Source organism: Poromitra crassiceps (assembly GCF_964638095.1).
Source record: "Poromitra crassiceps genome assembly, chromosome: 2".
Classification (NCBI taxonomy): domain Eukaryota; kingdom Metazoa; phylum Chordata; class Actinopteri; order Beryciformes; family Melamphaidae; genus Poromitra; species Poromitra crassiceps.
In genome coordinates, this window is record NC_139624.1 from 82,359,793 (window position 1) to 82,375,989 (window position 16,197).

Genomic DNA, 16,197 nt, shown 5'->3' on the forward strand with positions numbered 1-16,197 from the left:
TGCATAATGCACGGTGCATTAACCCCCATGGCAGGGGCTTTGACTTTGGCATGTCCGAAGGTCAGTAGTAACTGCTTATGCAATAACTGGAGAGCGTCCCCACAAACAGCATGGACATCAGCGCAGTAAATGCCCTTTCCTACGAAGATTTTGTGAATATTCTCGGTAATGTGGTGGAGAAATGCCCCATTATAACGGCTGCGGTATGGTCGAGGCGTCCCTTTGCGAGCCTGGCTGCCTTGGAGGCCGCCATCAATGATTTCATCGAGGCTCTTCCAGAATCCGGTTGGTCGTGCATTTTATTTTATTCACAAATCAACGTTAATCTGCGTTTTAGGGAGGGCTGTACAACATAGCAGTGTCCCAGGCCATTGTGCACAAAACAAACACAATATATTTTCCTGTGACTTTTTGTTGCACTTATAGCTATAGCCTAAATCTGCTTAAAAAAGCCCACTGATTACTGATTTAGTCTACATAAATTCAGCTTTAATAGTCCAGTCCAGTGGTTCTCAAAGGGTCCGGGGACTCCCGTTAGTCCCGTAGGTTCTTGAGGCGGTTCTATGAGTAGCCTACCCAGCAAAAAGGGGAATCATTTGGGCTATTTTCACTATAATTCCATCCATATAGCCAAACACAATGACCCAATGACTATTTTTGTCATGGGTTTCATACACTGTCTTTCTGTAATAAAACATCTAAAAGCAACAAGCTTAGCAAATGGTTGTCTGTGGTCCTTGACGTGCAAAAGTTTGAGAACCACTGGTCTAGTCTATGGGGAGACATCCCAGTCATACAATCCCAGTACATCCCATCCACATGTATGGAAGTGTTAATGAGGTCAAGGCAAGGTATGTGGCAGTGCAGTAATCATCAGTCTCCATCTCCATGTGTGTTCAGGTAAAGAGGGGATCCTCAGATGTCACCCCGACCTCGCGGGCAGGGACCTCCAGAGTGGCACTCTGACCCGGGAGTCGCGCGAGGAACAGGCACGAGCCGGACTGGACACGTTGACCTCCGCGGAGGTATCGCGCATGGCCAGACTCAACGAGGAATACAAAGAGCGCTTCGGCTTCCCGTTTGTGATCTGCGCCCGGATGAGCGACAAGCAGAGCATTTTACGACAGTTGTCCGAGCGCCTTGGCAACGAGCGCACAGTGGAGAGAGCGTGCGGCGTCGATGAGGTGAAGAAGATCTGTCACCTGCGTCTCCAAGGCCTCGTGCGCACTGACGCGCACAAGTTATGAACCTGTAACTTATTTTTGGATACATGGCATTTCACCGGTGCCACTTACCACCTCTATGTAAAACCTATGAATGCCATGATGGATATTGTAAACTGAGATGGTTTTATTCTGAATTACGCTGCGTAATACGCATAACATCATGCGTAATTTACCCATCGTATTGTTTTTAAACATGTAGCCTATAGTAAACATTCAGTCATGCTTCATCCTTAATGAATTCTTCAAGCAATGTGACACATGGATCATTGATTTTTAGTTTAACAATTGATATAAAATTTAACATTGATAATATGGCCTATATTCGTGAGTCATACTATATACACTCATAAACTAAACTTGATTGTAAATGCCACTCATTTCTCTGAGGTCAAAAAGAATACAAAGACATCATGGCAGACAGATTAGCCCATAACACCACAGTTTGTGTAAGCAGCTGAATCCACCTAGGTTCTGTCTCCTCTATGACAAAAAAAGAGAGGTGGTCCTTGCATGATTTGGTAATGTTCACATCATTGACTGTATATAACAGTCAATGGTTCACACATCATGTCTTTTGGTTGTAGCATATGTCCCAACAGAAGCTCCGACCCATGGCGAAGTGAGTGAGATCACAGAAATGCCCCTCCAGTCTCCCAAAGTTGGGGTCTGGGGTCCACCAGGTGTCCAAGAAGGGGTTCCATTGGGCTAAATGCCCAATGCGCAAAATGAGGAATAGTTTCATGTCACTTGTGACTTGTCATTATGGTTTCATACTCTCATCACCCCACCTACAATATATCATTTTGTACAGAGGTAGGCCAATATCTAACAACATAAATCCTCTCCTTATCAGATGGGGTCTAATATGTATCTATTTGGAGGTTCTTGAAAGAAAAGTGGGGGATTCCTGTGATCTGGGTTTAGTCTTGAGAATAAGTGCCTCTTGGTGTGTCTGCCCTCCTCGGAGTCTAGGCGGGCTCTCCGGAGTTTGAGAGAGCGTGGCCATGCAGGGGAGAGAGAGGCGGGGTGGTGGTGGATCCATTAGTGGAGGCACCCTCCCTCAGGTCCCCGGAGGTGATGGAAGAGTCCTGCTCAGGGTCGGTCCCTCTTGCTCTCCTCCGGTCCTCCTCTTTCTTCCACTTCATGCGACGATTCTGGAACCAGATCTTGATGTGTCGCTCGGTGAGGCTGAGGGTCAGCGCCAGCTCCACGCGCCGTGGCCGGGAGATGTAGCGGTTGAACAGGAACTCCTTCTCGAGCTCCAGCAGCTGCGCTCGCGTGTAGGCTGTCCTTGTGCGCTTGTTCTCCTCCGTCTCCGCCATCACGTACGGCCCTAGATAGATAGAGAAGCAGAAGGCACACAGACAGACAGAGGAGAAGAGAGGAATGGGATCATGCTCAGTGCTAGAGTGGAGTTTGAGTGTACTGCACTGAGTGGAGCCAGGATGTTGAGATGAGACATTTGTATGTGCGAGGTCATGGGAGGTGAGTTTCTATGTTTTTAATATCAATTACAGCAAATATAGATATCAAAATAAACTCTGCCATAGCCAACCTATAGAGACTTAGAATCCAAATTGTTCTCATTTGGATCAGAAATCTATTTGGAACCATAAGCCCATAAAATAATAAATACATACATACATACATACATACATACATACATACATACATACATACATACATACATACATAAATAATCACAGGAGGGAAGCACTGAGGACCAGTGTTCCTCTGAGCTGTGCACATTTGGTGACTTAGTCAAAAAATTCATCACCAAAAATAGCTTCATATCTTGCCTGTCAGAAACCATTGTTCCACTTGTCCCATGCAGAAATTAAGTAACAAAGTGAGTTTATTAGATGATAGGCTATTAGATGCCGGGCTGTACCAGAGTGGAGATATACGCAGACATTTTCATGTCACACACTCCAACAGACCTACATTAGGCCAACCCCCGTTTAATGAGGTATTGTCAGGGACCCAAACAGGCAATTCTGTTGTCAGATCATTTGTGATAGTGAAACCATTGATTCCATAACTCATTATTATACATTTCCTCATTGGGAGAATTTCTAGTAGTCTAAATTAAATTATAGTGAAATTATTATTCCTCGTTTTGCTGTTGCCCCCTGGTCCCCTCAAGGAGCCCCCTGCCCATGCATGCATGAACAATGTTAATCAGTCTGGCGAAAAGTTATTTTATTCTATCAGCAACAAAGTGAAATGGAATAAAATAGATTGAGCCTATATGGACAAATACGTCCCACAGCTAGATATTTGAAGCCATTTTGGACAGTTGCTGGACAATATGCTTTCTCTAAATGTAAATGTAAAACCTAAACTAATGACCAAATAATAGCCCCAATAAACAACAAAGAAATGTTAATTAATTAAATAACTAAACTAATTATGGCCTTAGAAATCTAGTTTAAAAATATATGAATACTGTACCAATATTATATTATGATCCGTAGGGCCAGGCTGCGCTCCTATGCATAAAACTAAGTAGGTCACATAAAAAAAAAAAAAAAAAAAAAAAAAAAACACAAAGTTGACATGCATAGCCTAATATTTGCGTTGATTAAAACTGAAAACACATAGACCTATGCCTGCATATTTGCATTTTTATATGGCTATATATTTTTTAACTTAGAAAATGCAACAAGCCCGTTGTAACCATTTTTGTGAATGAAAGAAATCACGTATAGTCTACATTGACGCATGTATTCATTTTGTATGGCATGATATTGAGATTTTGAATGAGTTTTTGGGGGCTCTCTTTACGCACAACCGTCAGAAAATACGATTTAAGCTAAGATATACATTAATAATAATATGCATAATTACTATGCCCAATCAAAGGAGTAACAGCAGTTAGAATCCATTGTGGCCTATTTAATCAGAATAACATCGTGGGGAAAAAGTGACCACAAAATTACAATGCCGCAGCCTCGCAGGAGGCCTTTATGCCAACTTTTAAGACTGGTTAATTGATCATCAAAGTCTTTGTCTTTTCAAATCCTTTTAAATAATAAGCAATAGCCTAAGCAAATAGGCCTAATAATAAGAAGAGATAAATTCTGTTGAATCATTTGCTAAGATGGACTTTGTGAAGATGCGTATTTGTGTGGGTCATGCGCATTTCATCTGAAGAAAGTTTGTGGCCCAAAACTTAGCTTATTAGGAATATACTTCCATCTGGTAATTAGACAGTAGACTAAAGGGAAATATAGGCTAAGTCAAATTAAATTGTTGTGGTCGATAACTTAGGCTTTGGACAACAAAGTTTATAATGGGATAGCCTATGCCGCTATATGCCTATAGGCTATATTAATCCATATTGATTTATTTATTGTATTTATTTATCACTAGGCCTACATCAATTAAAAAAAATGGAACGACTGTAAAATATTGGAGCATTTTTAACAGACATATAGGCGGCTTACGACATCACTGATTTGTGAAAATCTTTAGGCTAGGCCTTATAGACAAAACGCAAATTTGTATGGCGATAAGACCTGATGAAAACAAGCACTGACCTTCCGGCCTTTTACAAAATGACTGACAGGTAAACTGAAACACCCAGGATAATATTGTTGGGGACATGATGTCATAGGCCTCAGACACAGTCAATTCAACTTTCTGCACCCGTTAGGGTATTTAGCTATTATAGTAGCCTATTTGAACCAAAATGTAACTGAAATGAAACATTCTTTATTTTCTGATCTTTATTTTCAGGACTGATAAAGAACCAGTTCCTGATAAACTCAATTTCCTACCTGTAGGCTATTCAGAGTGACCCCCCACCCGCCAATCTTACTTTCAATTCGTATATAGCCTACTACTATTCATATTTTTTCCTCTTCCTGTTGTTATGGTCTCAAATAAACCGCGTAGCCATAGTGATTTGAATCGGTGTGTGAGGAATTACCTGCCCATTGGCCCTTCCAGGTGTGTGCGTGAGATTTAGTGGTTTTCATCCAGGGGAAAGGGAGGTGATATCTGCTCTGCTCCCCCGTGTCTCCGTACCCCCCGACAGGTGGGAGAGGCTGCTGCTGCGGCCCCTGGGGGTGGTGGAGCTGCGGCACACCTGAATCATCCCTCATGGGTAAACCATAGGATGGGACAATGTCAGGAAGGCCGGCCTGGTCCAAGGCTCCCATGGACGGCGTGCTGTAGACAGAGTGCACCTGCCTGCTCATGTAGAGGCAGGGCGGCGGGCTGTGGCTGTAGTCCTCGCCCCCCTGCGACCTCTGGTAGGCACAGGACTCTTTAAAAACCTGCGATGGGTAATAATGATCTTCCCGATTCATGACTGCCGAGGAACCGAGGCTCTGGAGCGGTTTGCGCACGCATGTACCTGCGCCCTCCTCGGCGTGTACGGACCTTCTGCTCGCTCTACCTGCTTCTGGCGCAACTGCGGGCCCTTGCAGCTCTACAGGTGTGTCACACAGTCACCACCATGTGACTCTGCAGCGCCCAAGCCATTGGTTTCTGTTTACTCAAAACGGCAGACCTTAGTCCCTTGTTTCCAGGATATTCTCCTTGGGGCTGCAGCTTCTCGGATTTTTCAGCGGCTGAATGGAGCTGGCCGTCAGCGCGCAAATCAATGCCTCTCGGTAAACACCGCACTGTTTACCTGCATCCACCTGCGTTCACCCCCGCAACAGACAGGTGTATCTGTGGACCTGTCACCGGAGAGCCCACCTCTGCCCGTGGAGGGGTGGTGGGTTAATGAGGTCGTTGAACCAGGCTGTAGTAGCCCAGAGAGCGCGAAAGAAACAAGAACGCGTCAGTCTCGAGATTTTCTTGGACTGTCGTCAAATGAAGCCATCGACAATTTATATGGATATGGGCTATGGCGCTTGTATACTGTGGCTGATATATGGAGAAATCGATAGTAGGCTATGGGCGCAAGCATTAGTTGACCTCTGAGATAACAGACTTGGATGGAGAGATAGTTTGAAAAGTAGCTGAAAGGGCCAGAAAGGCTCAAACACCAGGCCTGTTTCCACAACCTTTTCATGTGTCTACACCTGACCTAACATAGAACTTGGTGACTTAAAATCCATTCTGTAAATGCGTCATTTAACACCATTTAACGTGTCTAGGCCCATGGTCGCTGCATGATGGGCCGACCCTGTCGGCAATGACAAACAGACCTGCAGCTCTCGCTTTTACGCACTGCACTCTCGCCATGTTTGCTGGCCATTACGCCGCCGTGTTTTCGCCCCATTAAACACACCCCTCGTGGTAAACCAATTAGGTTGGAGTGAGGAACAGGACTCAATTAACGTGCGTGGCGCGTGTCTCCACAACCCCTGAGCTCCCTGGGTCATAATGCAAAATTTTAAGCCTTTGCCACATGTTCAATGTAGTTTACCTATATTTTTCTGGCAAATATTGTACAGGACGATCATGCTTTTACGTTGATATAATATCAACAGGCTATTTGCACTGAGTTCTTCAAAAGCAATTATAGCACTTTCCTCGGTATCTTAATGGGGCACTCAGTGATGCAATAAAGTTCAAGTAAACCAATTCCATACAAATCACCCCATGTAGGCTATGGCTAATGGTGTTTATATTTGCACATTGTTTCAAATAGGAAGGAAACAGTTAACCCAAGCTATTCTCCACTACAATGGAGATGGACAACGTGGTTTATGAAGCATGGCGGGCGTAAAACGCAATTTAGGCGACTTTCCAGCCTGTATTTTGCGTAATGGCTAAAGCCACAAGTAATGCAGCGCCACTTTGCGTCATAATAGGCCTATGGGTAATCAGGCCAAGTTATTGACCAAAGAGCTTGACAGTTTCAATGTTTAAGGGAAAAAAGCTCAGTGGTTGAGGAACAATAAAATAGTAAAGTTTATAATGAGACAGGCTAAATGGACAGAACAGGTATCAACAGCAGATGGAATGACACAGTACAGCTATACAGCCTCGTCAACGCTTGAGCAAATGCCCACCTGTTGTCCTGGAAGCCCATGAGCCGCTAAAACGTTTGCACACAACTAAACCCCTGCTGCATAGGCTACATGGAGTTGACAGACAGCCTATGCCTGTTTTAATCGATTAATTTGGGCTACAACTTTAAGCCTTACTTCAATAAGAGTATTATCCATTTATGAACTTATAGGTTATATAATGTTATTGATTAATCAAATTCCATTTATAATTTACAATTTCAGATTTATGAATCTATAGGGCTATATGTACATTATTATTACTACTACTACTACTCTATTAGTTGTTGTTGTTATAGCATTATTAAACGGAGTACTACAGTATTTAATAGCATGCAGAAACCATGCTACCAGAAGTGTTAGGAACATGTAGGAGTGTCAGGGAAACAAGACTATTCCTTTTTTTTCACAAACAAAGCCATTTCTGATAGCTGGTATATATATATGTCAAAAAAGTTGGAGACACGATAAAATGTGCTTACCCAGTGGCGACAGCATGGCTTATGTAAACATTGCCAACAGGGAGTAATGACAGAAGAATGCTAATGACATTATAATTGGAATCAAGCCTCCTCTAGGTGAAAAGAAAATACAGCAAACCATTCATCATTCAATGTGAGAGGAGAGCATTGTAAATTATGGCTCACCCAAGAAAGTGTGCAGCATACTGGTCCTGCCATTCATAGGCTCTCATTTCAGTGGAAACCCTTCAATGAAAAAGTCTAGTTTGCCACAAACAACACTGCATTATCTTGGCCACTGGCTGTTAGAGCAATTTAAGGAAACACCAGTACAAAACACAGCTGTGACTTCAAGACCCAATTCATGTGGGGGAGAGTTCCTATCCAGTGTCATCAAAAACTAACACTTGTTGCAGGAGAATGGGATGCAATTTTAGGGGTTATTTGAATGACTAGGCTCAATTCCTAGGCTCGCCCGCCCTGCAGCTCGCATATGCCACTGCGTGGCCTCGCCCTGCTCTATTGGCATGCACAGCGGCACAATTGCTCAACTTTGCATTACTGATGACATCACTCACTGATGAGATCACAATGATGTCACAATGTCTATGACATCATGAGTGATGTAACAATTGCCAGTATGTAACCAAAAACCACAATTGCTCGAGTGACATCACTGATGATGCCACAATGCCTATGACATCATCAGTCCTGTCATAATATGATTTTGGTCATATGGAAACAAACAGTGCCCACTTGCTCCCTTTTATAACTAGGCATCTCGCACGCTCGATTCCTGGGCTCGCCCGCCCTGCAGCTCGCATACATATATATTGAGAGAGAGAGAGAGAGAGAGATGGATAGATGATAAATAGATCGATAGATCGATAGATGAAGACTCCAGTAGTCCAAGAAGAAAATACACTTTAATTAAAAAACAAAAAACACCAGCTTTACCCTTTGACAACATATCACTCATTTCTCTTCCCTGACTCTCTGAGAAAGGGGGGAGGGGGGGAGATCTAGCCATTTGTTCTCCAGTATCAGAAAGGTATAGCAGGAAGCAGCTGTGGACCTCTGCAATAAAAATCCAAGTATATAACGTCATTTCTGGCTCCTTCCACTGTGCACGTGCCCAACAGGTGAGCGTGAGCAGCTCCTATTGACCTGCCGGCAGGTCTGCGGGGCGTGTCGGCCGGTCAGAGGGCAGCTGTGGTGGGAACGCCCATGTTCCCCGGAGGAGTGCGCCTTGCCTGGAGAGAGGTTTTTCTGAAAGCTGTGTGTTTCACTGTCTCTGTTCGGAACATCCTTCCTGTGTCTATGGTCTCTGTTGTCTTTGTCTTTATGCCTTCTGTCTCTGTCGTGTCTCGTATCTTTTTGGCCACCGTCCCTGTGGGGACATTTCTGCTCCCTGTGGCCTACATGAGCTCTGTGTTCTCTGGGAGGTGTTCTGCTGCGGCTCCTGTCCCGGGACTGGGACTGGCTCCTCGGGCGCCCTCTTGTGGCGGACTGTCCCTCTCCCCCGGGCCCAGTGGAGTGGCGCTGCAGGCCGGTGGAGCGCAGTGTGTTGAGGAGGAAACGCTTGTTGGTGCTCCGCAGCGGACATTTCATCCTGACAGACCAGAGAGAGCGGCACACACTTTCAACTCCCACATCTGGCAGTGTTACAGATGTGTTACACTCCTGTCACATACAGTATGTGTATAACATTCTAGTCTGCAAGTCCTGTGACAAATATGCCAGGTTGGAAGTAATCACAATTACTCACATCACTGTAATTGGCCTTTGTGTGTACTCTAATTTTTGAGTACTGTTTTTTATTGATTGATTGATTTTATTATGGATATAAAAGACAACAAAATCCAAGGATAAACATGTAAAAGTGCGGACACTTATTTCCAACATGGTCCCTGTCTTAGAAAACAGGACATACAGTAACACATAACATAAATAAACAATAGAGATCAATCAAGAATAAAAAGAAACAAGAGATACAATCAACACAAGTTCAAAAACCATTTCAAAGAAAGGCTCAGCACATTACTCTAACTTACTCAGTAAGAATCTTTTCAGAAGGTTCTTAAAACCGTTCAGAGAATCCGCACACTTAATTTCATTAGGGATCTTGTTCTACCCCCCCCCCCCCCCCCCCCCCATATAGAGGAATGTACTTCTCCCCACATTGCTTTTTAGATTGGGTAGTTTCAAGTCTGCTACACTAGTTCTCGTGTTCAGGCTATGAGTGTCCTAAACAAACTGAAAGTACTTAGTAAAGTAATTTGGACAAAGGTCATGCAATATTTTATAGACCATGATGAATTTTAACTGTTGAACTGTTTCAACTGGAGCCAATTCAACTCTTTAAAATGAATTGGGCTAATGTGCATTCTTGGACTGAGGTTAAAGATAACCCTCATTAGTTTGGTTTGAGCTGTTTAAAGTCTGTGATTTTACTTTTTAAGTACCGGTACATTTCCACTTCCTAAGTAATATTGCACTTCACTACGTTTTAAACCATATCCATTACAGAGTACAAACTTTGTGGCTCTCCATAAGCAAAATGAACTGGATAAAAGTAAATTGTCCAATTATGGAGCTATTGACAGTCAAATGTCCTCTGGCCAGCTCTGACCTCTGGCCATCTAACAATGTTCTCTTTTCGAAAAAGTAGGCTATCTCAGTAACTTAAAGCAGTGGTTCTCAAAGTGGGGTCCGGGGACCCCCAGGGGTCCTTAAGGGGTGTTTACTTTGTGTGACCTTCCTCAACGCTGAGGAAGGTCTTTGACTGAAACGTTCGTTGCTGCTGCCCAGGTTTGAGGAACTATTAAATCCTATGAAAGGACATTTGGAGTGCTGGCTTTTCTCTCTTCACTGAACTCTTACTTGCCCTGCACCCAGTGAGTTTTTTATCCATTTTGAGTGTGCTCGCTACCCGTGGTTTTCTACTGCTCTAGAATCCCCAAACCTGTAGTGTAGAGCCGCAGCACCTTCCTTTGGTGAGTCAGCCCATTGAGATATATGGGCGGTTTTACCTCACTCGCGCACAAGCCATATAACATTTTGTGGGCGTTCCCACACATGCCGACTGTCTCTTTATAAACCCTCCCATTTTGCCAAGTTCAACAGGTGCACAAGAAGTAGGTTAATTGGTGCTTACAATTAACAAGCCAGATACACAATAGAGCTAACGGAGTTCCTATAATTAGAGTGCCTATCCTTTACTTTATTATTACATTATTATTTTATCCTGTAATATGCTTAGTTTATGCCAATAAAGCTTTCTCTGAATCTAATCTAAATCTAGAGCCCTGGGTGCAGTGCAGACAGAATGACCGCAGAATAAACGCAAATATACCACATTGTGTTTAAAGCAGAAGAATGGTTCCAGTGTAGCAGCATTGGCACAGCATGTTGTCAGTGCCAGTACAGTCAGTCACATGCACAAACTACAGCTAAGCTGATAAGTAACAGCACACCATGCAGAAATTACAAATGTGTCAAGGCTGAATTAGGGCTTGGAAATATAGCAATATTATCGATATCGTGACATGTGACTAGATATCCTCTTCGATTTTGTATATGGTAATATGGCATAAGTGTTGCCTTTTCCTGGTTTTAAAGGCTGCATTACAGTCAAGTGATGTCATTTTCTGAACTTACCAGACTGTTCTAGCTGTGCTATTATTTGCCTGTACCCACTTAGTCATTATATCCACATTACTGATGATTATTTATTTATCAAAAATCTCATTGTGTAAAGATTTTGTGAGAGCACCAATATTGTCGCAATATCGATATCAATGTATGGTAAAAAAAAAAAATCATATTTGATTTTGTCCATATCGCCAAGCCTTAGGCTAAATGAAAAGATGACAGGTCAGGTCAGATACTCACCATCCTGCAGGGCCCATGGTCTCAGCTCTCACCCGAGCCCTGCTGGTCTCCCTCAGGAGCTCCTCTACTGCACGCCTGGAGGGGTAGAAATAGAGCAATAAGATTATGCATGAAAAGAAATGGAGTCATGCAAAGGAGAAGAAGTGTCTGTGAGAGTCGAGGATCGAGATGGCACAAAGACGTCAGGAGGGAGCCAAGTGGAGGAACAATTTCATTAAGTGAGAGAAAACAGAGGGATGCAGGAGAGGAGAGAGTGAATCATTAAGTCAGTGAATGAGGGACAGCGTGTCCTGGTTTGACCCGCGCTGCTGAATCAGCAGTCTCTGAAGAGGAGACTGTTTTAGCCGGCGACCTTTAGCCACATAACAGTACACACTACGTTTATAATGTGAAGGGACAGGGTTTCTTCAAACCACCTCGAAATCTCTCACCTTTTCACGCTCATTCCCCCTCCCTCCCTCTCACACATGCTCTCTCTCTCACACACACACTCACACTCTCTCTCTCTCTCTCTCTCTCTCTCTCTCTCTCACACACACACACACACACACACACACACACACACACACACACACACACACACACACACACACACACACACACACACACACACACACACACAAAACACACAGCAGCTGTCGTCCAAAAATAGTCGTCCTAGTTAGGGACGAGTGGATTTTAGGGTTAACGTTACGAAAGAAAGCTACCTAGAAATGTAGCTATAGCTTAATGCGTGAAGTTACCGAGTTGACATACTTCTCCAGTTCACTCTCGTCTGCCATCGTGTCGTGGTGGCTCAAACACAGGTCATGAGTTTAAAAGGCTAACTTAATAAGTCTGGAGACTAAAAATTGTTTACTTCTCCGCGGGGACTTTCAACCGAGGACCCCGTGTGAGTTTCTGACCTGTGATGCCTCGCCAGTTCCAGTCGTTTATTTTTGACGCAATGCAACAACTGCCTCGCCAGTATCAAAATGTATTTAGAAATACGCTTACTTACATTGTACGGTTGAAGTAAATACAGAAATAAATGAAACTAGTGTGTTTATGTTGTTTGTTTGTTTTTCCTGCCTTTTTGATCAGGCAGTTTGAAAGCCACCTCTGTCTCGGCTTTGGATTGACACCTCCAGGTCCCGCCCCTCTCGCTGACGGCCAGGGGAGCTGAAGCGATGGGCGGTCCACCGCCGCGAGAGGCACGGGGGCGTTTTCGTGCGGTTGAGGAACGGTCCTTTGCGGTGAATGTGTGATTGAGGTCCCGCAGCTAATTGTCCCCTTCCCGGGGCCACCGGAGTTCACGGCACGAAGGAGAAGCCAGAACAGGTAAATTATGACCACTGCATAACGTATTCTGCTTGCACATCCAGTGTCACTCTGTCGAGCTTTGCATTGAGATTGCCATTGTCGCTTCATCTGTCCTATTCCGCTTCTGGAGGGTGGGATGGAGTCAGACAGATGGGGGCAATGATTAGGCTACAAAAAATAAAATGCCCTCGTCTGATCAAATGTGCTGAACGCATTTGGGTAGCTGCTTATAGATCATGACACTGCAGTTGGTGCATAGCTAAAGCAAATTAGGGCTATCATGGCAGTGAAGAAAATATATTGTAATTTTCAATTAAATCAATGTCATTTTTGTTGTTGTTTTCATTGCATCTGTGACTGTTTAGAAAGAAGCAGCGGACTTTGCAACAGCTTTGCTGGAACATTGCTGAAGATAAGAGACTGCGATAGGGCTTTATGAAAATGTAGGCTAAGCCGACAGGACATCAGATTTGAGATTTATGGCCCAAAACATAATTGTATCTCAGTTGAAAATGTCATTTGTGCATACGAGGTAGTTTGTTGCATATGACATGTTCTATATTGTGAGAGTAAATGTCATCTGTGGGAAAATGACTGATCTGCTAGCATGGGCAGGTGTAGGGCCCAGACAGTTATTTATCAATAGAAAGCAAAGGAAGCCAATGAGTGCACTGACAATAACACTGTGGCCTTGGACACAGACACAGACACACACACAGACACACACACAGACACAGACACACACACACACACACACACACACACACACACACACACACACACACACACACACACACACACACACACACACACACACACACACACACACACACACACACAGAGTCCCTTCTGGGATCAAAAGAGAGATGTTGCATGGCAGCTATTAAGCATTTAGCAGTCTTCAAAAGGCGTGTGTAAGGGAATCTGTTGCTACAGAGTCCAACAATGTTTAAAATAGATTTAAGTGCTTTTGTGGCTGGCACTCTAAACTGCTGGCACAGTGAAGACCTAAAGCCTTAACTTATTGATAAACAGCATTCACAGGCTCTGATACCCTCAACAGGACCCCGTGCGTGTGTGTGTGTGTGTGTGTGTGTGTGTGTGTGTGAGTATGCATGTTTGCTCTTGCTTGTTGAGATGTATACTTGCGTGCCTGCATGTGGACAAGTCTGTCTGTGCGTGTGTGCGTCTGTGTGTCTGTGTGTGTGTGTGTGTTTGTGTGCGTGTGGTGATGTCAGAGCTTTGTTATAGGAACAGAGAAGCTTTGTGTCCTCATGATTAATTCATGTCCAGCTGCGGGATAGAGACAGAAGCAGCCAGTCACACAGAGACAGGAGCACGTACTTAAGGAGACTGAAATAAGTACTACCGGTCCGGTAGTCGAGGAGACAGAGGCAGGTTGTCACAGAAGTGGGAACTAGTCACGGAGACAAGAGGAAGAAGGGTCTAGCGCTGGCTGGGTGATATGGATCAAAAATCATATCATGGTATTTTCTATGAAGTGGGATCAATGTTCAGTTGTAAGTCAAAGTCACATCATGTGACATGTCACAAGCACTTTTATTAAAACACGATAGGGCTAGGCGATATGGACAAGATCAAATAGCCTATCACAATATTTTTGACCAAATACATCGATATTGCGACAATATTGTCGGGATGACTACTGGTGCTTTCACAAAATATGTATACAACTAGCAGAATAGCCGTCCCTATGTGACTAGCCATTTAGTCAGGCCTCACTCGCAGAGTTGGCATGCAGCCTCTCCTCTCTCTCCCCAGAGGGTTTTCATAGTCCACTTCCCTGAGCTCCATCAGTAGCTAACGAATGGAGCTCTCCATGGTGCTGAACTTGTGTTGGCTCATTTTGGCCACTACTAGTTTGCCATTTTGGCCCATTTAGTCAGCCCTAATTATATAATAAAAAAAAATAGGTCACCCGCAGAGGTGCTTTTTACGCTTCCTGAAAGATTCAGCGCGATCGCACGTAAAATGGCATAGCTGTGGCCCAACACAATTGCTGCTCACACACTCACACACAGAGACTTCACATTGTTATTATAGGATGATACATTTGATAAATAATCATCAGTAATGTGGATATAATGACTAAGTGGCTAAAGGCAAATAATAGAACAGGTAGAATAGTCTGGTAAGTTCAGAAAATGACATCACTTTTACTTCTACTGTAATGCAGCCTTTAAAGCCAGGAAAAGACAACACTTATGCCATATCACGATTACAATATCTAAAATCTAATACGATATCTAGTCTCATGTCATGATATCATGATAATAGTCGATATCATGATAATGATATAATGGATATATTGCCCAGGCCTACAAGGGGCTCTCATCGTCTCCCCTCTCTCTGACGAGCTTCCAGCCTGTAGCAGGGAGGGCGTCCTGCTGAGAGAAGTGCATCTGTTGTGTAGCTCGGCTGCATCCTTCCCCGGCTACACTCTGAATGTCAAGCCCCACTGAACAGGCTCCAGGTCGTCATGGAGACAGGAGCAGACCCTCAGCTGAACAGAGGCAGGTAGTCTCTGTGGCTTGGCCGGCCCACTGCGTGTTGAAGTGCGCCCCCTGCTGCCTGTCGATGGCTATTTATTAGCCCCCAGAGGGTCTCGGTAGGACTGGGCTGAAATCAATATCCCGATGAACACAAAGATTGTTTTGGTATCGATACATATCACGATATGGCTCACGTATGCAACATCTCATTAAATCCACTTGAACTGAATGGTCATGTTAGGTGAGATCGATGTGACACAAAATAGAAATAGCCTACTCAAATAATATTCCTTAAAAATGTTTGAAACTTCATTTTGTTAAGTAAAGTAAGTAAAGTGAGTCAACTTTGCTTATCATCAATTTAGACAGCTGAATTGTGTGTCATGATGATATCCCCAAATCACCATATTATCATCATCATCATCATCATCATATAATTGAATGAATTATCATCATATATGATTCCACTGAAAGACGATAAACGATAATATTGAATTTTTCGCCCAGCCCTAGGTCTCAGCTAATAGACTCTAGCAGAAGGTCTACATGGCTTTTGGATGTGGATGTGTCCAGTGGAAATGACTAGTTGTCAGTATCCACTGTGCTCGGTCGCCTGGTGAGTGGGCCGCTGTCTCTGCTGTGGACGGGCCAGAGCACATGCACACGGCTCGCAATGAAAGAGAAAACATCAAGCTGCAGTAATTGTTTGCTGTGAAGTGTTTCAAGAATCCCTGCCAGTTTCTTGGCTGTGACCATGTTCGCCGTCTGTGTGTCTGATTCCCTTCTGGAGCCTCCCCCGCCTCCCTTGTCTCCACACACCATCCCTTTT

At 43.9% G+C, this 16,197-nt stretch overlaps 3 protein-coding genes across 3 annotated transcripts; 1 reads left to right on the top strand and 2 right to left on the bottom strand.

Moving 5' to 3' along the window:
• Nucleotides 1–110: 110 nt before the first annotated feature.
• Nucleotides 111–1,247, top strand: urad (ureidoimidazoline (2-oxo-4-hydroxy-4-carboxy-5-) decarboxylase; the record flags this gene model as incomplete). Its single annotated transcript, XM_083656243.1, has 2 exons — nt 111–285; nt 901–1,247. 2 exons carry the CDS (start codon nt 111–113, stop codon nt 1,245–1,247), a joined length of 522 nt encoding a protein of 173 aa, XP_083512369.1.
• Nucleotides 1,248–2,194: 947 nt separating this feature from the next.
• On the bottom strand, nt 2,195–5,585 carry pdx1 (pancreatic and duodenal homeobox 1; the record flags this gene model as incomplete). Its single annotated transcript, XM_083632382.1, is given in 3 exon segments — nt 2,195–2,559; nt 5,161–5,564; nt 5,566–5,585. Coding segments are annotated over 3 exon segments (789 nt in total).
• Nucleotides 5,586–8,566: 2,981 nt separating this feature from the next.
• LOC310793511 (uncharacterized protein) lies at nt 8,567–12,421 on the bottom strand. The gene is made up of 3 exons (XM_083655310.1): nt 12,310–12,421; nt 11,554–11,628; nt 8,567–9,271 (listed from the first exon to the last, which is right to left on the bottom strand). Exons 1-3 carry the CDS (start codon nt 12,333–12,335, stop codon nt 8,764–8,766), a joined length of 609 nt encoding a protein of 202 aa, XP_083511436.1. The 5' UTR covers nt 12,336–12,421; the 3' UTR covers nt 8,567–8,763.
• Between the last annotated feature and the right edge of the window lie 3,776 nt (nt 12,422–16,197).

Excerpts from the sequence above, each read along its gene's own strand:
- LOC310793511 (XM_083655310.1), bottom strand. The coding sequence starts at position 12,335 with ATGGCAGACGAGAGTGAACTGGAGAA. Across the intron at positions 11,629-12,309 it reads GACGAGAGTGAACTGGAGAA|GCGTGCAGTAGAGGAGCTCC; the intron begins GTATGTCAACTC and ends CTACCCCTCCAG. Across the intron at positions 9,272-11,553 it reads ACCATGGGCCCTGCAGGATG|GATGAAATGTCCGCTGCGGA; the intron begins GTGAGTATCTGA and ends CTGGTCTGTCAG.